Below are 23,982 nucleotides of genomic sequence, written 5' to 3' on the forward strand. Positions count from 1 at the left end.
CATGATTATGAGACTGGAGTGAATGAAATTTACTTCCCATAAAATGAAACTTTGTTTTCTTACTTGTTCCTTCCACATTTAGAAAAAAAGCAAACACACAAAAACGTCTTGGTGTTATCAGTGCCCCAAGTATGGCTGACAGTGGGAGTGTGGCAAACAACTGAAAGAAGGTGCTTTATTTTCGACCTCTATTCAGCATACTATTATTGTCGACTCACCAGCAGATCGATTAAGAGGGAAAGTTAAGATAATGATAATTGATAACAATGTAACTGGTCGTGCTATAGTTTGGTTCTTCTTTTTTGAAGGTGTATTATATTAGAAACATGAATAAAAAGCACGTGTTTCCATTTTTTTATATTCAGTTTTATTTTAAATAATTGAAACAATTATATCTTTTAAAGACCTTTTCATGTTTCATAGAATAAACTAATACTGCCTAAATAAACCAACAGCTCTTATGTACATAATCTTTAAACAAAGTACTGTACCCCCAATGTTTTTATGCAGCTCTATTTTTCACAAAACAGCCATACAACAAACAAATCTTGTTAAATAAAACTGGTTCTATACTTTACTGCATAAACAAAGTTCATAAATATATGTAAACTAGAACTCAAACAACTGACAAAAAAAACACAGGAAAAAGGCAGTACTTTTAAAATGTTATTTGATTTTACAATAATAAATATTTCTGTACACTTTAAAAAGTACCGTGCAGTCAGTAAATGTTTGGACAGTGACACTTAGGGGGGAGGGGGGTAGAGTTGTACTTCAGCTCACTACACAGGATGTGACACAGTGAGATCAAAGTGCAGCATTCACACCAACAGTGATTTAAAGGTACATAGCCTTGTACTAGATGAACCATATAGGAACTGCAGCCTTTCTCATAGTCTGCCCATTTTTGGTGGACCATAAGGAGAGATTATCAGAGCTCACACAAAGGTCCAGAGTTGATTCTAGTTGTGACATTGCATGTGGAGTCCCTTTAAATTTAGGCCATGAAATGTCAACATCAGATGTCAATAAGACAAGACATCACAACAGTAAAACATTTCCTCAATTTCTGGCACAGTGTTAAGTAACAAGAACTGAAAATGTCTGCCTTTAAAACTTGGGAGTGTATTACTAGGGAAACTAGCCTGTGACTGATGTAAGTGGGCTGTCCACAGCAGGCATTCAACTGCAAGAATTAGCAGAAATTATTCAATTACATCCATCAAAAATGATAAGATAATGGTCTTTTTGTGCCAAGATCTTATGTCCCCTGAAATGAAAGGACTATGGATGAAAAATGATACGGTTTCTATGTGGTTCACCCATTCTAAATATAAATACCATCTAATAAAAACTAATATTTGGGACTTAAAGCTCATTTTCATTCTCATTTCAATCCAGTGTGCTAGAATAGATAAACCAACAAAATCTGTGTCACTGTGCAGATACTTACAGAGCACAGCATACATCTGACAAACTGGCAAAACATTCAGTAAATATACAAAATGATTACATAGCAAAAATAAATAGTTAATACATAAATAAATAATTACTTTTTGGTTCGGTGTTCCAGACAGTCATGAATACAGACTGCATTATTTAAGAAATAAATAAATGAAAGAAAATAATTTTGACTCAGCTACATTCAGTGATTTTCTTACTTCACTTATTGTATGTTTTAGACATACAGGTACATTTATCTTTGTATTCTGCAAAGAAAAACTAAAGCCTTTAAGGTAAAAATGTTCGTTATATCCTTCAAGGTCGGCTTGGAAAGGCATATAGGTCGATGGAAAGCACCAGTTTCCTCCACAGCAGTGATGAGTTCCCTCTGTCTGTGGTGGGCTGCACATAGAATAGAATAGAATAGAATAGAATAGAATAGAATTCAACTTTATTGTCATTGCACATGTTGCCAGTACAAAGCAACAAAATGCAGTTTGCATCCATCCAGAAGTGCTATAGCAAAAATATAAATATGTACATTACAAATGTACAGTAGCTTGAGTATCCTGTGACTAAGTATATTTATATATACAGGTTATGAATGTACACCAGACCAGATTATGGACAGGTTATAAATATGGTCTATAAATACATCAATTGAAGCAAAAGATTTTGACTCCAGTATGAAATGCAGTTATCAGTAATCATCAGTAATTCATGTAGAATATATTTACTTAACAAATTTATTTATTTATTTTTTTTCCAAGCATTTTTATCCAACCGCCTCCTTCCCCCCAAATTACATTAAGCACAGAATTCTCCCAATATGGACCATACATTATGATCTGCAGTACTCACATTGCATTTTCATCGCTACTATACAGGGGCTGCCTCAAGTTTGATTTTCTCTTCACTTTCTGCATCACAGTTACTTTTTCTGTGGTACCTGTAGACACATTGCATGCACTTTATTTTCTTTCTTTGCATTAAAAAAAACAAACAAAAAAATGAAATGATACATCTATATATAAATATGTAAGTACTAACCTGAAGGCCAGTAAAATGCCAATGATGGTAAGACACAGTAAGGACAGAACCAGTGCCATTACAGCCAAAGCTGTGGTCTGGTTGTAGTTTTCCACTTTCTTACCAAGAGGCAGACTTATTGAGTGACACCTCTCACCCGTGTAACCCGCCTCACATCTGTAAGATTAATCAAATCTAGGTCAAAATATAAGGTCTCAAGCATGATCAATAACAGTTTTTAAAGATATTGTTTGGGATGTTATCCACTTTATCATAACTATCAACCTGAAGAGCAGTCTAAACTGACTCCCAGAAATACCAGAGATCAAGGACCAAAACAATGTGAAAGTTACCTGCAAGTCGGACGCCCTAGTTCCTTCATGTACTGACAAACCCCATTAATGCAATAATCTCTGTATTTCTTCCTCAAACAGGGGTCCTTCTTGCCTTTACCCTTTCTTTTGCCATTCCTCTTGATCTCTGTGTTGAGCATCACAGATGGATCCTTAGGTTTGGTAGAAAATGCCACTGCAGAGCAAAAGAAAGTATCCTAGTCTAAGATGAAATAATTATGGTAAATGACAGTTAAATATATCTCCGTAACTTCTACGCAATATGAGTAGTGTGCGCAAGAATTATTGGGGGGCCACGTCCCCCCCATCCCCCACCAAAACGACCCCTATGGTATATATTAGACCACCAACGTGTATTACATTACCTAGACTTGTCGAGGGGGAGCAAAAACATGTCTATGTAACTAAGACAACAGTATAAAGCATTTCGTCTTCATGACCTAGATATTTGCTTTCCGTCAGATATCGTTAGGAATATCTAAGATTATAGTGCACAGTTTTCTTTAAAGACATTCCGTAAATCCAGACGTCATTACCTCTGGGATAGTTATCCTCGTAATCCCCAGAAAAGTCGTATTCACTTTCGGAGAGGTAGTCATCCTTGTCTGTTTGATGGCCTGTGTTGTCTGTATTATCGTGGCTGTAAGAAAGACTCGCCACCGTCGTTCTGGGTTTCGCGCCCTCATCCACAGAGGCGCCCTCAGACACCCTGAGAGAAACTGTAACAAAACACCAGTTAACAGGTATATTCTACATATAAACGTAGCCTAACTGTTCAGGATTAAACATTCTGGTATAAAAAAACATCTATTGTTTAATTATTTTTTAATTAAAGCAATAAAGGTAAACTTTTAATTAAACGTGCTCTAAATATTGGCGTAAGCAGATGAAGTTCAAGCCGAGCCCACGTCCTTCGTAGTTGCCTATTTAAAACTCACTGAAAAGTGCTGTATTAAATACCTACCAAAACACTGAATGAAAAGCAACCCAAGGAGAAAAGTATTCATATTCCTAATCAATTCTGCAAATTGTATCGTAACCAGTTAATCCCAGCGTCTACGACCTCGGCTTTCTACCCGTCCCCGGCTCGTTGGGCGACCAGGAGTGAAGTGCTGGTTGTGACTGTGTGTAAAGCCCTATATGAGCGTTGGGAAAGAAGCAATCATTGTATTGCCTCTACAGTTATACAGACTGTAAACGGTGACAACTTCCACTCTGAATCATGACCACACCTAATCAATCATTGCATATAAAAAAAAGAATGCGCAATTGACTTCTCATTTGAGGAATTACATTTCATTATATAATCCACCTCCATGATTTATTAAAATTCTGTATTGTAATAAAGACTCTACCCATTCAAAGCAAGTTCCTGCTTAGTTTTGAAGTAGGTCTCTTCTAGGAAACATGGCTATACTACTGAAATACTTTTGCGTATTTTAATTACTATCGAGCGCCACCTTGTGCATGAACTACTCTCTGACCGAGTAGGGAACACACCTTTTCCTCAATGTTACCTTTCACTTTCATACACACTAAATTTTATACAATGCTACGTTGTTTGACAAAGGTACATAATTAAACTCGTGTTCGTAGTTTTCATTAAGAACAGCTTGATAATATAACGTAAATAACTAGCCTAACTAATGGCCAAAACAGTTCAACATGCATATCACAACTACTGTTATATGACTTAAAAGGTGTTCACAAAGTCCAGACACAAAATAATCATTTTTATTTACCACATATACTACAGAAACCACTAACAGATCATGAAGACATTACTTAACTAACAGTTAAATGTTTAAAATATCTAAGCATTTTGTATCAAATTAGGGGGGAAACATTGTAATGTCATTTTAAAAGAAAAACAAATTGACATCATAAAAATCCACTCAAAACATTAAAGTACTTATTCAAGTACTGCATTCTACAATCTATGAACTGAGCATTTGTGATATTTACAATAATAAACTTGGTTTCTGGGCTGCATGTAAATAAGGCATAAGTTCACGGGAGCATACCACTGTACTCTGCAGTTTTGCCAAATTCAGGGCACAAAAAAAAAAAACCCCCACACACACTGACCACAGTGTCGACCACAGAGCAGTGTGTGTGTGTGAACTGACCCCTCCCCTCCACTCCAAATGCAGAGCAAACTCTCATGCCCCTCACTGAAGTTGCCGTTTCCTTGGCATAATGAACCTAACGTGCCCTTTCACCCCAGCTGTGATTGGAGCACCACTCGGCCTCCCTCACATGCCCCAGCCCGGGCCCATACTCATGCCACCATTCATGCCCATCGAGCCCCGGCTGCTGCCGTAGTAACTGCTGTTCTGGTTACCTGATAGGAGACAAACGCGCAGGTTAAAAACAGTGAAATAAAAGCACAAAGGAAATTGTTGGTTAAATATTGCAGTGAGAAAACCAAATTAGTTATTTATAATTATTATAGTTATTAGTCTATATTAATTATATTATAATTATTATAGTTATTAGTCACTGCCTGTGACTATAATTCAGCATAATACCGAACAATCATATTGTAACTACTGGGTTCATAGCTAAAGGATCAGAGCAAGGAGCTGTGTGCACAAGAGAGTGAGGAGACTGCTACACACTCACTGTAGTTGTTGTATCCTCCCATGTTGGACTGGTTATTATACCCTCCATTGTAACCACCTCCCATCTGCTGACCACCGTGGCCATACGAGGAGTCATTACCTGCAAACAGGAAGCACAAATACACGCCAGTCATGTTTCAAACGTGTCAGGATACGCATGTGCAGTTATTCTGGGTGGTCTTCAAAAGCAGAGAGAAAGAGCACTCTCATTCAAGTTTTAGTTTCTTTACCAGCAGAGGACTGGAGTTTATATCGGATAAAAGCTTTGCAGGTGGATGAAAGAACTAGAAGATCATCATCATAGTGAGACCTTGAAGTTCATCTGCAGTGTGTGACTTGTGCCTGTGTTAATTTGCAAACTGCAGCTCCCCCCACCCCATTTAACTCACCCATTCCTCCCACCACATGGCCTCCATAGCCTCCGTTACTGCCCCCTGCAGTCGAGTTGAGGAACAGCTCAATATAACGGTGCTCTGAAAGCATAAAAAGGTAAAGCTGTAAGATAATGGAGAAAACGGTGGTGTTACAGTGACGAGCGTGTGGTGCAGCGGTGCTCACGCATGTTGGCCTTGTCCTTGGACATGGCAGCCACCGCGTCCTCGTGGGTGGCAAACTCCACGTCTGCCTCTCCAGTCACCCGCCCATCTGGGCCGACCTCCACGTGCACACGGACCGGGTTCAGAGGGGAGAAGAACTGTATGGGGAAGGTGATCATCATAAATCATCATTATCACCATTAAAAAGGGAAATATGTCCTGAATCAAAATCACAACAGGATGGAAACAATGGTTGGTTTTTTGCCGTTTGGCACAGATTTGGCTGCAGAAGGTATCGGCTTACGCTGTATATGTCGTTCTCTGAGGCACGGTACGGAAGGCCTCGCATGTGCACGCAGTGGCCGGTCGTGCTCTGAAAGCTGCTCCCCCCATCGCGGTAGGGCCCATCCGACACTCCTGGATGGAAGGGAACAATTGCAAATGAAAGTCATTCGTCAGCACAAATGGGACAAGGACAGAAACGTAGCTGATCAAACTTTTTTTGTCCACAGTACAACCTTCCTCCTCCATCTATAAGCTTTAAACACCGCAAACAGAGTGCCCTCACCTCCGCCGTAGCCCCCACGCCGTGTCCTGTCGAAGGAACCCCCACGGTTCATGCTGTTGTAGCCACGCCCACCTCCTCCGCTGGGCCTATCGTACGGTCCTGGTCTCTGCACACCCGCCCCTTTGCGGGCGGGCTCGTAGTGTGTCCGCACCTCGGCACGGCTGCTCTTGAAGATCTCAATGTACCTACGTGTTCAACCACAGTCGTTCAAGGCAGTTTCTGATGCAAAGACCCAGCACAAACTGAAACTTTCTTTAAAAGCTAAGCAAAACGTGATCTTCCATGACACTTGGTGGTGGAAGTGAGGACAACAGCACTGAATATATCAATACCACCTTTTGTGCAAAACATCTCCAGATTGAAAAGTAACTAAACGGCAAGAATGACACCAAGAGTCATTCTGTAACCCGTCCATCTTAAGGATGCTCGCCAATCCTAATAAAGCTGAATCCGATGAGAATCTGATGCATTTTTGTAGAACCTGCACTTTACAACACACCAAAAAAGCTCCTTCGTTACCTGAACAGCACAGCAGTATAGAAGCGTTAGCTCCTTGGTAAAGCACTTCCACACTGAGACCCAGGCGGACCAATTCTTTTGTTGTTGTAATACAATGTTGGTAGTAACATACTCACATTTAAATTCGTAAACAACTGGCATCATTGTTTTAGGGCAGAGTCAACAACAACAAAAAATAATCTTCATTTCTAAATTGGTAGATGTGGTGGTGACTAGAAATGTATATAATTGTATATATTATATATAAATCTCTAAATGTCCTCTGCTGGAGACGTGTGCTTGTCCATGTGAATTGTGCAGGTTAATTAAGTACAGTAATAAAACATTGCAGGCCAGTTTACCAGACACAAATTAAGTCAAGACTTGGACTAAATTAGATGGACTCTGGAAACCACTCCACAATAAGTACTTTAGTCTTAGGCTAAACTTAATGAATGTCCAGCAAACAGGCCTGAGAAGGTTACTGAAGTAGGCGAATGCCACTAGAAAAGCAGCTGAACCCGCCAACCATCCCCACCTGTGCCCTATTCTTTCCTTGTGTTTCTTTAGAGCCTTTTCAGCTATATCCTGTGAAGCAAACTGCACGAAGGCCTCCCCCGTACTCCTCCACATGTAGTCCACCGGCAATGTAATCCCATTTGGCACGATTTCCAACCCTTCAACCCAAGGACAGATAACCCCAGCAGGGGACATTAAATCACATGCCCATTCAAACTGTTCTCTCTTTTTTTCATCTTTTAAAAAAATCAATAACAAAACAGTTTTACAAACACACACACACACACACACACCCTGAGACCTCAGTGCACTGAATAGCTGTAGCTGGAGGATTCCACCAGTTTCTTCAAGTGACCTACATCCTTATTGTGTCAAATGACTTTTCAAGATCAACAATATTTTATTCTACACTCGCTCAAAGATTAGGGAAATACAACCCCTAAAGGCAGCGTTACAAATTGCTGGCTTTTTAAAATGTATTATTTTTTAACCAATCACACACAAAACCCCAAAACACATTTACAGTTTTACCTCAGAACTTAGTGTGACAGGATCCAGAAAAACTTTGTATAAACAGTACTTTGTGCTATGTATGCATACTATGCATATCAAAGTGCTATAATAATTAGAGGACAGAGAAAGAACTTGGACAAACCTGAAAAGAACTGCACGATTTCCTCCTTGCTACAACCGAAAGGCAGGCCGCGCAGTCGCACCAGCCCGTCTCCCTCCGTCTCTGGGCTGTTTGGACCGGTGTGTTTAAGAACCCAGTCCATCTCTACATTGTTGGACTTAAATACTGAAAAATACAGTGGTTTGTCAATGCAAGACTCTCCACAGCTGTGAAGCAATGCGGGGTGCGTTTGCTAATCAGACCCTTACTTTCCACATATCTATGGCCCATGGTTTCTCGGTCCTTTTTAAGTGCCTTCTTCAAGTCCTCCTCTGACTCAAACTCCACAAAGGCCTCCCCACTTGGTCTGCCTTCTCGAGTGTAGGTGAAGTGGATGTTTGTACCACTGTTAGCAACTTTGCAATCTGAAAATGACGTTGATCGAAAATCAGAAGTATAAAAGCCATTCAACATCTAGATGTTAGATCTAAATAGACCATCTGGAAAAAGAAGAATCTGAAAAGTACCTGAGAAGAATCTGGACACTTCATCCACAGAGCACGACCACGGCAGTCCTCGAATCCTGGCGACAAATCCCTCGTCTTCCGACATGGTTGGACAATTCTGTAAGCAGTCACAGCAGCACGGATGATGATTAAAAAAAATGGGACAGTTTCGTTTTCACGTAAAAATATGTACAAATCTACAAGAAAAACAAACACACAAACGAGCTAGATCACTAGTGTTAGCTCCCCAGCGATGCTAACGGCTAAAAGAACAAAGACGAATGGCGCTATCCAACAACAAAACACAGACATCGAAACCAAACGTTCTTCGTGTTTTTTCTACGATGTCGCATCCTTTAAGCCGCACTATGTCTGTTTTTATTTTCAAAACAACTTTAAAAGTAAGATTATACGTACTACGTGTACTAAAATATAACAGCTACTTACAGCGTTCACGGCGGCTGTTATCTGCCCAGCGTGGTCCACTTCCTCTTCGCGCATCTTCCGGTTGGCGTGACTTCTTCGTTGGTATCTTGGTTAGCCGGCGACGTTCAGCTGCGCGCCACCTGCTGTCCTGGATGCACGGACTGTTTATACGGGCTGTTAGAGCAGCGCGTCCTTTCAGCAGGCGACCGGGCAGTTTTCATAACCTCGGACATACTGCCTGTTATCTCGTTCTGCTTTGGCGTACTGAATAGGAGGGGGATACGGCATTTATCCTGTTTCTCCTGCTCAGCGATACATTGTTGTCCTGTTCAGCAATACGTTTTAAGTGTCACTGTTTGTGTGCGCTAACTCCGTCATTAGAGGTGACTAGTCCACAGAATAATTACTGGAAATACGTTTTTGATAGGCGCTAGTTTTAAAATGGCTACATATTCCCATCTACAGGCTACATAACAGTACTGCGGCTTCATGCAAACCTTACATTAAACGAATGAAATGAGACGATTAAGAAACACACTTCAACTTATTTCAGTTACTTTATCTCCTTTCTGAGAAAAGGTTTGGAGGATGCGGGCATCGATCCCGCTACCTCTCGCATGCTAAGCGAGCGCTCTACCATTTGAGCTAATCCCCCAGTACTGCACACTGTCTTTATCCATCGTGAAAAGTATGCAATAAAAATATTTAAACATCCTTTAAATTATGATTTGTATATTTACTTAAATTTAAAATTGCAAACGTAATAAAGCGTTTACCGAACCTCTGTCGAAATAGCCGATTCTTTAGAAATTCTAGGTTCACCTTAAACTTCTGATGCAGTTGCACTGTGTCGACGGTAGATTGCAGTATTTACTGAGTAGAAACATTATTTTCGACATTAAATGATGAAAACTGACCCTCTAAAAACAGTGCAAATGAAACGAGTACTTGATGTCTCTACATTATAAAACACTGTTAAATCTGAAACAAAGCGGCGATATTCAGGTGCAATTTCAAACTAAACGAATGGTGTAGGTGCAAACTGGTGGACATATTGGACTACTTAACCTGTAGTCAGCGTTCATATATTTCAAATGACTGTTTTATGGGTGTTCTGATGAATTAAGGCTTTCGTAGAATCCGAACATAATACAGAATAATCTTTATGTGTGTAACTGCCAAGACCCATCAGTTAGTTCTTAGTATATTGCAAAGCAAATCACAATCGAGATATGCAGTAATACACTGGAAGTAAAAAAAAAACTTTTCTAGCATACTGCACTATTTCTCTTGTAGCACCTTAAAGAACCTACAAGCTGTTCTTAAGACTTAAGACTTCTCACTGGCTAAGTATCTACTTGTCTTATACTCTATATTCAATCTCAGCTGCTTACTTCAATCTAAACCTCGAACTGTTCTTCTTCCATGTGTCTTCCACATTTCACAGACCACAAAGCCATAATGCAGAGGTTACGCTAACGGCAACCTGATCTATCTCACAGTGCTTCCTCAGTCCAAAACAGTGGTGGTAGGTGGACTCTGGAAATGCTAGTCCATAGTCAAGAAAGCTGACTTCACCTCAGCTTTGGCCTCTCTTCACTCTTTCCATTTCCTGCTTATCCTCCTACTCCTTGAGAACCTGGCAGGGGTGGTGGTGCAGACTTACTTCCCACTCAGAAATGGCGTTTCACACCTCTTTCACTGTCTCATCTTAGTATTTCATCATTCAAATTCCCAACCTACTCCACTCTAGACCACCCACTTGGTATTGTAGCACCTGGGTAGAGGAAGTCTTGGTAAATTAAATCTGCTCGTGAACACCACTTCATTGCAAAAGTTCACACAGCAAATAGGTAAAATGGAAGCTAAGGTAAAAGGGGGACTAAAAATAAAAACTAACGCAATTATGATAAATACAAACTCTAAAATAACGGTTAAAATAACTCAAAAGGACGTTCCAATAATGCTTAAAAACATGCATAGAGACTAAGGGGTGTAGCCTCTTTGGGTAAGTGAGTGAACACACACAGTGTGTTGCTGGTCCATTACAGTCTAATGTTAAAGCTGCTCAAAGCCAATAGTGACTTCAACCCATTGAGCAATATACAGGCTTCTTCTCTGGAATTTGTGGTGGCAAGGCAGTTGTCATCATAGATACACCATGTCACTGTCTCACTGGGATGGCTTACTGGGTGTTGGTGGGGATGTGATGCTGCAGGTCGCACATCTCACCAGGGGCATCAGGTAGTTTTGAATGGTAGAACCTGCCATTACCTACATCTGGATGTGTTTCTGTTTGCAGGTTTCTCCACATGAACTGAAAGAGTGGCTTATCTCTGGGGAGCAGCAGAATTTGATCGAACATCTCCTTTATGTCTCCACTGCCTGCCACATTGCATTCTATAAAGCAGACTAGGACTAGGGGGGAGGGTCCCAGTGTGGGTTCAGCAAGTTGAAGCTTATTGATATTCTCAGCCTTGTAGACAAAGAAGAAGAAGAAAACTATTCAAGACTAGTTATATGGTGAGGAATATTCCAGGATTTGTCAGACTGCTCTACCTTCTGATGTGATAGTTTAGAGATCTAAGCTGTCTTCCTAAAGTGCTGGATTTCTTCACAATAATTCTGAGAGTGTGAGTTCTTTCTTCAGTTCATGATCTGTGCTTCTTTGTGCTTTTAGTTCAGCTGAGTTCTTGGTCTAACAGTTGAGCCAGCATCATAATGACAAACATCATGGCAGTTGCAAATTCATGGTATTATCCATCCCTAAATGACCTAACATTGAACTCCATCTCATTCTACCCAAATTGTTTTAACTGCAGCTTCCTCCAGCTTTGATCTCATCACATCAAGCATGCTTGTTACATAATTTGTATGTAAACTAGGTTTTTGTTGCCCAGTGCATCTGTAGACATGTATCTTCACTTTGATACCATTTGGTGGTTAATGCTGCTGCAATGACTGATCTTAAATGGACAAGGAGGCAACTTAATCAGGTTGGACATGGTGAATTTAAATATTTGTTACATCATATGATTAAATTACCCACTCTTCAGTATATTTTTATCATGATATGCCATGATTGCATAATTTGCCCGATCTGTGTTTCTAGTATCTTTTCTCCCATGTCTGAAGGACTACCACATCACCCAGTTTCACCAGTTATGAAATTGCTTCTGTCAGGACCATCTACTCTGCTCCACTGCTGTCAGCTAATCCCGCAAAGACCCAAATGTTTCGCCCCGTTTCCCTTCCTCTATCAGACTGACTCCACGACCAGTCTCTGAATCAGACGTGACCTAAAGCATAGAAGCCCATCAAACCATTCCCTCCCTGTCCCCATTGTGGCTTCTGACCCCAGTGTCCCTTCAGATGTTTCTCAAGCTTCATCTCCGCCTCTCTCTATGTCTGACTCCTATTTTTAAGTAAGGATTCAGATGACGTGGGTCTGTTGCACAGGGCATTGCTGGAAAGGGGGTGTGTCGGGGGTGGGGTCACGTTAACCTTCTGCCTCATGTGAGCCTGGATTTCCATAGGGGCTCAAGAACTAAGGAACACCAGTACGTTCTGCTGATAATGACTGATGATGCATTTGAAAACATGTATGTGTACTTCCATTTAGAAGTGTATGTGATAATAACAGCATCATATACCAGTGTAGTTGACAGGGGACTGAAAAAAATCAAAGGCACATGCAGTCCAGCAGAAAGTCTGGCTGTCTAGCCACTGTCTCTCAGCCCTGGGTTCATCTGCTGAGACCTTCCAGAACATACTGTACTTCTGGTCATTTAAGCTGTCCATACTGTTTACTGGAAAAAAGTTAACATTTAAAGTAATTTAGTGGAAAGCAATGATATATTAAAGAATTCGAAAACTGATTCACAAAACTTTCTGTACTTTTTAAGCCCAGTGGTCTCCTGGCTTCCTTACCTTGTCTCTATGGAGAGATTTTCCCAGGCAGAGCATAAGTACCAAGATGTGCTCCATCCTCACATTGTCCAGTAAAGCGAAACTGGTCAGGAGTTCCTGAAGTAGATGTTGAATGAGCTGTGTTGTGCTACCCTCTCCATAACTCCTCACACAAACCCCTCACGACCAAAACACATGCTCCTATTTCAGCTGATCACTCACTGCTCAAGGCAATAAGAGCCACATAAAAAAAACTGCATTTTGATCGGTCGCCCATCAACACGTGGGCTGAATGAAAGAGCCAGATTTCCATCCTGATTTCGAGGACGGCCCACTGCGTTTTACCTAGTCCTATACGCAGGAGTGGGAATACTCACATCGAGGAGCTTTGGTGAAGACCCAGCAGCATGGCTGCAGCTCCTCATGCAACCGGCCACTGCAGGTGCAGCCTGGGCAGGAAAACCAGCCAACTCCTCCCCAGGATTTATCACTGTCGAAGAAGATTTGGCTCATTCTACTGCCCACAAAGGTCAGCCAGAAATACTGTCCCCTGCCAATGACTTGTTTATGCTTGCCAACTTCTTTGGGATGAAACTGGGGGAAAGGCTAATTTGTCATTTCAGTGACTACGTCACAAGTAAAATACCAGTGAATTATTATCACATATCTGTCTAGACTTATAACGATGCCATAAGTGTTAGTGGAGTTTTTACTGTGTGGTTATAATACAGAAGTGTAAATGGTATAATTACAGTTTTGGTGTGGTCCATTTTTAAAATGGACATTGATATGGATGCAGTGGTGACCTTGATGTGATCCAGCTACCCTATGATGTCTCTGGCATACACAGTCGGCAGCCAGAGACAGGTGGGGACATCGGTAGGCTAAAGGAGCCCCTGCAGACGTCTGGGTAAAGGCTGGCATGGGTCACAAGGCTGGCACTCTCCTCTATGTACCGGGCCACTTGGATCAACCATTCCTCCCATCGGGTCTCTTTCTCCTGCTTTCATGTAGGGCTGTTCGCAAGAGTTCCACGGCATAGCTGCTGAACTCTGATAACTCACGTACACCTTTGACAGACAGATTTGCACAGTTTTTTTTTTTTGATTCTGTGAAATTTAGCGAATTGCTTTAAAGAATGATAGCTCGAATAAAAAATATATATATACTTTTTAAAATATTGTTTATCAAACACTTTCGTTCCAAACAATGAACCAGACTGAATTTAACATCTAAACACCATATTTAATCAAATCAAATCAAATATATTTGTATAGCGCTTTTCACAACACATGTTGTCACAAAGCAGCTTTACAGGATTTACAAGTTTTAACAATCATATGGGTCCAAATCCCTAATGAGCAAGCCAGAGGCGACAGTGGCAAGGAAAAACTCCCTAGATGGTGGGGAATAGGAAGAAAAGATTTAATGAGTGCTTCCCACAATTATTTTCACTTGGCGTCTCTTGAATGGAACAGTGAAAAAGTATGCTGTTGAAGTCTGGTGTGGGAGTCTGATGTGGGAATCTGCTGTGGGAGTCTGGTGTGGGAGTCTGATGTGGGAATCTGCTGTGGGAGTCTTGTGTGTGGGAGTCTTGTGTGTGGGAGTCTGGTGTGGGAGACTGGTGGAAGACAAGCAACTCATATGATTCAAGGGTGCAGATTTTCACAATGAAAAATGGCACACGCAGCCCATCGCTGATTTTGCTAAGGAACTATGTTGTAAAACACACTGTAATTTGTTCCTAAAGAACATATGAATAACAGGATACGCTGTGGAAGCTTTATAATAGAAACAGGTTTCCTTTCATTGTAAAGACCTTGCATGTAGAATGTACTGGGAAATAAGTATATTTGTGCTCATTTCAACAGGGTTTAGTCTGAGTCGAGGATCATTTTAGAACGAGCAATCATTACATTACTAGAATTTCTTTAAAAACTAAATTGTATTGGAAATGGCTAAATTGTGGGGCTGTAGTGTTTTTCCCGTTCAACAATACATTTTTGTCCTGTTCAGCAATACGTTTTAAGAGTCACTGTTTGTGTGTGCTAACTCCGTTATTAGAGGTGACTAGTCCACAGAATAATTACTGGAAAGACGTTTTTGATAGGCGCTAGTTTTAAAATGGCTACATATTCCCATCTACAGGCTACATAACAGTACTGCGGCTTCATGCAAACCTTACATTAAACGAATGAAATGAGACGATTAAGAAACCGTCTCCAACTTTGTTATTAACATTGTAAGGTTGTAAGCATTTTTAACTGCAGCTTTTTACTTTATTTCAGTTACTTTATCTCCTTTTTGCGAAAAGCTTTGGAGGATGCGGGCATCGATCCCGCTACCTCTCGCATGCTAAGCGAGCGCTCTACCATTTGAGCTAATCCCCCTCTATAGAGAAACCTGCCTGACATTTGACCACCTGATTAACTTTCTTTAAACGGTGCAAAACATCATGATTTCATTATTGTATTAAAATATTATGTATATATTTATAGTATATAGTATATACGCAGCTTATGATACCAAGAAATTTTAAAAAATATTATAAAACTTCCGGTATAGATTTTCAATCAAAATAAAAGCTGGGTAGTTTTAAAATTAAATGTTGCATTAAGGTAATAATTTCTATAAAATGTTTGAACTTTCTACTGGTCTGATGTGCTGATGAATAGTGAGAAAAAAACACAGGACGACAACATTGGCACGACCACTTGCTACTGTTGTAGATGTCGTCAAACAAGTGAGATAATGATCTTTGTCACCGTTAACTTGTGTAGGCTATTCAAATCAACACGAAACTACAACAGTACTGATCAACTAATACTTACAACTTTTCTTCTTTAAAACTCTGGACTCTTATGTCAAAGTGTTGTGTGTAAACCACACCGGATATGCTCCGGTACTGATCACCGGGAGTGGTGAACACGGTCCAGCATGACAAAATGGCGAGCGCAGTTGGACCCAAGTTCTGCACGCATGTTCGGCGACTGTGGTATTGCGATGTCTAACTTTACGGGTCCGATGTGTTTGTGGGGTCCGATGCAGGTTCCTGTTAGCAGATGTTGCAGGAGCCGCAGTCACAAGTGAGGATGGGATTCACTGGCTGAACCCACGGGACGCTGAGATGACATCTAACGTTACGTCTACAGCGGAGCATTCATATTATCTATAGTAGGTTGTCTACGATAAGAGAACCAGTCACTTCACTGCTGGCCTTACACCTTTATATCGCATCTAAAAACATATATCGCGTCTAAAAACTGACAGAGGTTGGTGATGCGTATTTTGCAATAACGTTACGATAGTCAAAATGGCTCCGTTACTCTTGTCAAACTGATGGAGACTAGCCCACTCATCCTCCTTGTCCTCCAGTGAACTCTTCTTTTGCACTGAAAAGGAAAACAAAATTGCAGACCATGGATGTGGTTCTTACAACCTGGACCTTCTTTAGATGTGTTAATACGTAGCCTCCTCTAGCCTTCTCCTTAACTTTCTGTGGAGAGAGCACAAGTTGTTGGGTCCAATGGAGCCATGGTCGATCAGGGAGAAGCTGTGTCTGGCGTCCTCTGTCATGAAGAGTGGAGACCAGAACTGGTAATGCCTGCTCCCGTCTGCACTCAAGTTACAAAACTGTGAATATTCCTTGTCTGTCGTGTGTTGTAAAATTCAGGTTTACCAGTGCGACTTCTTTTCCTTCTTTTCCAGGGTCTCCGTGAGTCGAGCCATCAAGCCATTTGCTGAGCCTGGACGCCCGCCTGATTGGTTCTCTCAGAAGGTTGTTGGTTGAATGAATGCAGCGTAGCTCCTTTTAATTCGGTTAATGAGAGCATTATTGACCGCAGTGTTTTCGTTGCATTTCTCCCTCTCAGCACTGTGCCTCACAGTACTCAGAGCTCCTGGAGAACACGGAGGCTCCGAAGTAAGCCCAGTTCCGTGTGACAAATTCTGCATATGCATATGACCTACGACCCCTCCTCGACGGCACTGCTCTGTGTGCGCAGGAGGAAGCGTGGCGAGAAAGGGGATGTGGTGGAGACGGTGGAGGACGTGATTGTGCGCCGGCTGACGGCAGAGCGGATCGAAGAGCTGAAAAGGCTGATTAGAGACTCTCAGGAGAAGCACAGGTGCTCGGAGCTCCGCCCCACCACGACTAAACCCACCTCAGGCCTAGTCGCAGCTCTCACAGGTCAAGTTCTCTTCCCCATGTTCTCAGGAAGCTGAAAAGAGAGGCGGAACTGATCCAGGCGGGTCACCTGGACTCCAGATTAGAAGAATTATGGGGAGAAATTGCACAGTAAGAACCTCTCCATCTTTAGACTGTTCTCATCAGTACTTCATCAGTCATGATCATCCCGGTAAAAAGCAGATCCTTTAAACATGTCTCTAGTAACAGGTAATGGCCAATGTTGTCTCCCTAATAGTCATACAGTTCTTGTTGTCTTGTGTCCAGGAGTAGGAAGCAGGAGGAGGAGGAGGCCGAGGTGAAGAGAAAGGCCACAGATGAAGCCTATCAGGGTACTGGGGAAAGCCCACAATGCACCTTCCCACACTGCCCTTATGCTAAAGTAATGTCAGTTTGTACCTGTCACCTGTACCAGTAAAATATTTTTCTTGTGGGTCTCACATTAGCTCAGTGAACGAAAAGTATTAAGAGATATGTTGTGTAAAAATCAATTATCCATGTATTTAAAAAACGAAATAAGAAAAAGTACGGTATATCATCCAGTTGTGCTGGAATGGGCCAAGAATTTTAAAACCAGAGTGTTAGCTGAACTGAAAAAAGTTCACACAAGCCCTAAAATGAGAGGTTCACACTAGGCCAGGCTCAGAGGCTCGCCATGGCTGTGAGACGGCCGAATTCTGCCTGCTCTCCCCTGCAGCCAGACAGGCCCTGAGGAACGCACCGAAGCGCGGTGCCGGCATGGGCCTTCGCTCGCGCCCCGGAGCCGCCTCCCCACGCTCGGACCTCCCCCTCACGGCAGACGCGACAGAACGGCCCGGCACCGCCGCCTCCGTGAGTCCCTCCCCCGCGATGGAGGCGGGGCGGAGCTGCCTGCCGGAGGACCTCACCCAGAGGAAGTTGCTGACTCAGAGGGCCACACCACCGGCCTCGCCGCTGCTGTCCGAGCTGCTGAAGAAGAGCCGCCTTTTACCCAGCAGCCCCCGGCTGGTCAGCATCTCCTCCGCTCCGATTGGACAGGGCTGGCCCTTTCCTTTTGCACATTTTATACTGTGGAAAACTGAAATAATAATAATAAAAGAACATACAGGCACATTTTTTCCAGGGGCTGTAGGGGAGGATAGTAGCTGGTGTGGAATGCAGTCGTGCTGTTTAATTTTCAGGTGGCGGATGTGGGGTGTCTGACTGGTCAGGGGACTGGCAGCCAAGAATCACAACCTACACCCACGCTCCTGCCTTCCTCCCAGACAGTGACCGGTACACACACACACACACACACACACACACACACACACACACACACACACACACACAGTATTTATTTATTTCGGTAGAAAATGGCTAAATTAAAAGGGGCTTTTATAACCTTTACAGTACAGTAGTGAGATTTCTAACATACCAAATTTCCGTACAGAAAAAAACATGGTAGCCAGTGTTCTTCTATGGGGATACGATGGTAGCTGACTAGATCTTTGTTCTTCTTGTACTTAAAATGTACGAGCTCCAGGAAAGTCACCGGCGGGGTCTCTGTTTCCATGAATACTGTATGAATGTTGTACGTTGCTCTGTGCTCGTTTGGAAGGCCGCGTGGCATCCTGGGAGTCTCTCCGCAGCACACACACTCTCCTTCCGTCTGCTCTCTGCGTGTGTGTCCTGCGGTTTTAAATGCGTGTGTTGTGGGCACAGGTGCTCCCACGCTGTCTCGTCTGCTGGAGGCGGGTCCCTCCCGGGTCTCGCCCTCAACCGCAGGCTCCGCCTCCACCTCCATCCCACCTGCTGCTGCGGCATCTGTAGTGAACAGCCCTGCTTCTCCTGACGCAGGTGTTTCTCACACCCTCTCTGTCTGACCTCCCCCTCCCAATGCACACAACCAAATGCTTTTCTTCCTTTCCTGCTGACGTGCCGTTCACGGGCGGCCAGGGGATATTCTTCTGCGGATGAATCCAAATGATGTTATTCCAGCATTACTGCTTGCATGTGCATTTTCTCTTCTCGTGCCTCGGCTTGTGTCGTGTGTAAGTGTGTGTGTGTAAGTAATGGTATCTTCTTGAACTTTTGCATGCGTGTGTGTGAGAGAGAGGCTGAAAAGAGAACACTCACCTCCACTCTGTGACTGCACAGCACGGGTGGGCGCTGTCCTCGCGCTGGAGAATAAAGCGTTGGAGGTGGAGGACCACGTCCCAGTGTCTTACATGACACACGAGCTGGTTATGGAGACGGTGGGGGACATCACAGCCATTACTGAAGACAAGGTGAAACTGGACCACTTCTCTAAAATGTTTCTTTACTGGCACAGTATCAGACAAAAAATATCATGTGTGCAATGCCAGTGAAATTTTGAATAGGCTGATAGCATTGTGTGTTCTTTTGTGCTTTAGATCCTGCAGGATGGTCATTCTGTTTAACATGACAAGATCACATAAAGAGCAGAAACAACTCTGTGCAAATGTATAATTGTACGAATATGACATAATTCAAGCTGTACCCCATGTTGCTTCTCTAAATGTTTACTTCATCAGGGCGGTCAGGAGGTGGTGTCTCTGGAGGCCGTCTCGTCTCTGTGTGAGGACAGAAGTTACACTCTGTCAGGCCCCTGGGAGCCCCCGGGATCAGAGGCCCCAGGTGCTGCGGGAACCGTGTTTATCCCCTCGCTGCAGCGGACCCTGGAGGGCGGGACGGAGGGTGTGGGGGTCCCACATGAGGCCTGTAGCTCCAGTGAGGGTTGCGGGCACCCCTCCCCCTCCTCCTCTTTCGGCCCCTCTGGAGAAGTGAAGCACACTCGGGAGCCAGGAGCGCGCTCCGAGTCAGAGCTGTCTGAACCAGAGCACGAGGGCGAAGAAGGTGGCAAGCAGGCGTCGCCACCATCTGCTGAGTTTCAGAGTGACGGTGTTGATTGGACACAGTCCCAGGAAGGTGGGTAAAGGCTTAAGTGCCACATGTGCATGTCTACATAGTTTCCTCAGATAACCTACCTTTGTTTGTCCCCCCCCAGACTCGCAGCGAGAGGACTCTACTGCAAGACAGTGTGCCAAGGTACAAGAAACCCCTCCTTACCCATCACACATTCCCAAAAACACATCGACTTGCACTCCAATGAGCCTGGAGCCCACACTGTCTTGCCCACACATTCTCTCTCTCTCTCTCTCTCTCTCTCTCTCTCTCTCTCTCTCTCTCTCTCTCTCTCTCTCTCTCTCTCTCTCTCCCAACAGGAAGTTATGGAGGAGGAAGAGGAGATGGAGGCGAGTTTAAGCGACGCCGAAGAGGGCTCCGTCTCTGAGGCGAGAGGAGGGTTGTTGGAGGGGGGCGGGGCCGAGCGGGTTGGTGATGAGGGGGCCGAGGGCTCTCTCTCTGAGGCGGAGGGGGAGGCGGAGCTGGAGGCGGAGCTAGAGGCGGCGGCCAGCGAGAGCGAGGACGGCTGCAGCACGCGCACCGTCTGCTCCTCCCTGCGGCTCCACACAGCCGCTGACTCCACCCCCAGCAGCCCGGCCTCCTCACAGTTGTGAGTGCGCTGGACACGTGCCACAGGCACGAACAATGAGATCCAGGCCCGTGAGCCCACGGCGCCGGTACTGAATCACGCACTCTCTCCCTCAGCTCTGTAAGCAGTGAGGATCAGGAGGCCATTCAGGCTCAGAAGATCTGGAAGAAAGCAATCATGCTGGTGTGGCGAGCAGCGGCCAATCACCGGTAAGAAGGGCTTGACTGACCGCAGCAACGATGGGACAATAAAGAAAAAACATTAAAAAAAAGACAAAAAACAGAACATTTAAAGTCAAGCAAGCTCCACCTTAAAGTCATACACACTCCTCCTGCCTTGTTTTTAGCTATTAAAATTTTTTTTTAGACTAGGTTCTCTGCCACAGTTCTTGATGTGAATTTGAACCTTGGTTCGTCTGAACAGATATGCTAACGTCTTCCTGCAGCCAGTGACAGACGAGATTGCTCCTGGTTACCACAGCATCGTTACCAGGTAAGACGTTATAGAGGCCATACAGATCAGTTCTTTATGCATGTAGAGCACACACGTGTTTAGTGGACATATATCTTTAGTGACATCTCTAGTTGAAATAATGTCTTGTATCTCTCTCTCTCCCTCTCTCTCCCAGGCCCATGGACCTGTCCACCATAAAGAAGAACATCGAGAACGGGCTGATCAGAACCACGGCCGAGTTTCAGCGTGACATTATGCTGATGTTCCAGAACGCGGTGATGTACAACAGCTCGGACCACGACGTCTTCCACATGGCCCTGGAGATGCAGCGGGACGTCCTGGAGCAGATCCAGCAGTTCCTGGCCACGCAGCTCATCATGCAGACCTCAGAGTCGGGCGTCAGCGCCAAGAGCCTGCGAGGACGAGAGGCCAGCCGCAAGCAGGACACCGGAGACAAGGTGACATGTGCCAAACACACACGCCCCACACACTCAGGTACCGCCGCCAGAAACCAAGGTCAAGATTCTGGAGCCCTGACGAGGGAGCAAGAGGCATGGAGGAGTCAAAAAAAGGGTCTGAGTCGAGCAAAATGTGTCATCAAGGGACTTGTTATTTAAGCGAGTGAGGTGCACCTGAGGTGAAGACAAAGCTACGTCGAGGACGGCAGAGTAGCGTGAGTGGAAACGCTGGTACTTTTGATGGTTCTCAGCATGTAAACGCACAAGAGACTCCCAAGTGACTGCATGTTGTGGACAAGGTAACGGGATGTTACCATTAAGAGTGATGTGTGTTTAGTAATGGACTAGACATTAATGTTATGATGGGTGTGTTGTAATGGACTAGACATTAATGTTATGAATGAATGAATGAATGTTCGATTTATATAGCACCTTTCCAGATTCCCAAGGCGCTTTACAATTTAACACAGGTACAAGTCACAGACAATCACACACACACCGGCGAGAAGCGGCAGCCAATTGCGCACAGCGTACTCTCTACCGGAAGCCACAGCCCCCTGGGGGACTGAATGGGGTGCAGGAAGGGGAGAGAGGACAGACCCTAGTGGCAAAGCACCATCCACCACTGGGCATACAAGCACACACACGCACGCACGCACACAGACACTACTTTTTATTGAACATAGAGACACAGACACACACTCAGGGAGAATTTTTTGTTGACTGCCAATTTACCTAACCTCCATGTTTTTGGACTGTTTTGGATGTTTTTATGATGGGTGTGTTGTATTGGACTAGACATTAATGTTATGATGGGTGTGTTGTATTGGACTAGACATTAATGTTATGATGGGTGTGTTGTAATGGACTAGACATTAATGTTATGATGGGTGTGTTGTATTGGACTAGACATTAATGTTATGATGGGTGTGTTGTATTGGACTAGACATTAATGTTATGATGGGTGTGTTGTAATGGACTAGACATTAATGTTATGATGTGTGTTTAGTAATGGACTAGACATTAATGTTATGATGGGTGTGTTGTAATGGACTAGACATTAATGTTATGATGTGTGTTTAGTAATGGACTAGACATTAATGTTATGATGGGTGTGAGATAATGGACTAGACATTAATGTTATGATGGGTGTGTTGTAATGCTTCATCGGATTCTGTTCCTGTGTGCTGATGTACTGCTTCCTCATTACAGAACTGGCTGTTTGGTCACTAGAAACTGTATATTAACTGTATATTTTGTGTTAGTGGCATGTGTATTTATGTTTTTGCCTGGGGGCTGTAGTGCTGGATCAGGCATCTTGGTCTGTATCGGTCCTCTCACCATTACTACATGGACTACACAGGGAAACGGCAGCGTTAGCCGAGATGCTTTGCTAACTGTTGGGAGGTTCTCCTCACACACCTCCCATTTCTCTCTCAAAATCATAACTAAAATATGTATGTTTTATTTTACAGTAACTGCTGTTGTATATGTGAGAAAGGGAGCAGACATTGTGTCTGGAACGAGCATGTCTGTCTTGTATATATCTGTGCATGGCCCGTTAGTGGATGTTTGTGAGTGTCCCAAGTCTCCTGTCTCTCTGACCTCTGCCTGTCCTCACAGGACACTGTCCCCATGGCGTCTCCTGCATTCCTCCTCTCTCTCTTTGTAAGTATCCCCTTCACTACCGCTGCCCTGCGAAATGCAACACACACACCCCAGACAGCAACATACAAATCTCTGTCCTTGAACAGTACTGGTGCATGGTAGGGATTTCTACTCACTTTAATTAAGAAATCCTGGTAATTAAGGAATTGCGATACTGAAGTAACTGAGGTGTCGATGCCTGCTTTTGAAACCCAGGCACGCATAGCTCCCACTGGATTTGCATCAGTTAACTGCAGATTTGGGTGGACACGGTTCGTGGCTCTTAAAAGCGTCTTCTCTGTCCCTCTCCCCAGGACGGTGGAACTAGGGGCCGGCGCTGTGCTATGGAAGCAGACCTCAAGATGAAGAAGTGATGGGGAGCACCGACTGGACTCCCAGCCCCGACTCAGCAGTGCCACAGAGCCATGAGCACAGTCATGGCTCCCGTCTTACCTGTCTGAACTCTCCTCCCCACTCCAGTGTGTGTGTGTGTGTGTGTTCTCCTGCACGGCGGGAGAGATGACAGGACTGTTGTGCAGTATGTGTGAGCTTGCTGGTCTTGATTACTACTGGCACAAAGTACACTTTACTGTATACTGACATTGCTTTTGTGTGCAAACAGTAGATGACGAATGTATGAAGAATAAACATGACAACTGGAGAGTTCTGTCAGAACGTGAGCCTACCATCAGCAGGAAAAGCTCTGACAGGAGCTGAGGATGAGAAGAGTCTCATCAAA

At 43.7% G+C, this 23,982-nt stretch overlaps 3 protein-coding genes and 2 non-coding genes across 6 annotated transcripts; 1 reads left to right on the forward strand and 4 right to left on the reverse strand.

Annotated features, from left to right (window-relative positions):
- Positions 1 to 364: 364 nt before the first annotated feature.
- On the reverse strand, positions 365 to 4,390 carry hbegfb (heparin-binding EGF-like growth factor b). Its single transcript, XM_076979724.1, has 6 exons — positions 3,790 to 4,390; positions 3,362 to 3,544; positions 2,826 to 3,000; positions 2,494 to 2,649; positions 2,305 to 2,392; positions 365 to 1,845 (listed from the first exon to the last, which is right to left on the reverse strand). The coding sequence occupies exons 1-5, from the start codon at positions 3,830 to 3,832 to the stop codon at positions 2,323 to 2,325; spliced, it is 627 nt and encodes a 208-aa protein (XP_076835839.1). The 5' UTR covers positions 3,833 to 4,390; the 3' UTR covers positions 365 to 1,845; positions 2,305 to 2,322.
- Positions 4,391 to 4,537: 147 nt separating this feature from the next.
- On the reverse strand, positions 4,538 to 9,265 carry hnrnph1l (heterogeneous nuclear ribonucleoprotein H1, like). The gene is made up of 11 exons (XM_076979723.1): positions 9,137 to 9,265; positions 8,711 to 8,807; positions 8,453 to 8,608; positions 8,226 to 8,369; positions 7,590 to 7,728; positions 6,554 to 6,738; positions 6,290 to 6,402; positions 6,008 to 6,143; positions 5,839 to 5,922; positions 5,451 to 5,549; positions 4,538 to 5,169 (listed from the first exon to the last, which is right to left on the reverse strand). Exons 1-11 carry the CDS (start codon positions 9,188 to 9,190, stop codon positions 5,081 to 5,083), a joined length of 1,296 nt encoding a protein of 431 aa, XP_076835838.1. The 5' UTR covers positions 9,191 to 9,265; the 3' UTR covers positions 4,538 to 5,080.
- A 432-nt stretch (positions 9,266 to 9,697) lies between these two features.
- On the reverse strand, positions 9,698 to 9,770 carry trnaa-agc (transfer RNA alanine (anticodon AGC)). Its single transcript has one exon. It is a non-coding gene; the product is annotated as a tRNA-Ala (tRNA).
- Positions 9,771 to 15,341: 5,571 nt separating this feature from the next.
- On the reverse strand, positions 15,342 to 15,414 carry trnaa-agc (transfer RNA alanine (anticodon AGC)). Its single transcript has one exon. It is a non-coding gene; the product is annotated as a tRNA-Ala (tRNA).
- Positions 15,415 to 15,890: 476 nt separating this feature from the next.
- On the forward strand, positions 15,891 to 23,904 carry brd8a (bromodomain containing 8a). 2 transcript variants are annotated; one of them, XM_076979447.1, is made up of 18 exons: positions 15,891 to 16,621; positions 16,733 to 16,802; positions 16,897 to 16,946; positions 17,029 to 17,151; positions 17,241 to 17,321; positions 17,478 to 17,542; positions 17,908 to 18,197; positions 18,371 to 18,464; positions 18,894 to 19,028; positions 19,329 to 19,459; positions 19,727 to 20,120; positions 20,200 to 20,240; positions 20,417 to 20,706; positions 20,802 to 20,894; positions 21,109 to 21,177; positions 21,314 to 21,596; positions 23,220 to 23,264; positions 23,558 to 23,904. In XM_076979447.1, exons 1-18 carry the CDS (start codon positions 16,551 to 16,553, stop codon positions 23,615 to 23,617), a joined length of 2,385 nt encoding a protein of 794 aa, XP_076835562.1. In that variant the 5' UTR covers positions 15,891 to 16,550; the 3' UTR covers positions 23,618 to 23,904. The 2 variants fall into 2 exon arrangements, with proteins under 2 accessions (XP_076835562.1, XP_076835563.1); XM_076979448.1 differs by lacking the exon at positions 18,894 to 19,028.
- Positions 23,905 to 23,982: the final 78 nt, after the last annotated feature.

The sequence above is a fragment of the Brachyhypopomus gauderio genome, chromosome 18 (genome assembly GCF_052324685.1).
Source record: "Brachyhypopomus gauderio isolate BG-103 chromosome 18, BGAUD_0.2, whole genome shotgun sequence".
Taxonomy (NCBI): Eukaryota; Metazoa; Chordata; class Actinopteri; order Gymnotiformes; family Hypopomidae; genus Brachyhypopomus; species Brachyhypopomus gauderio.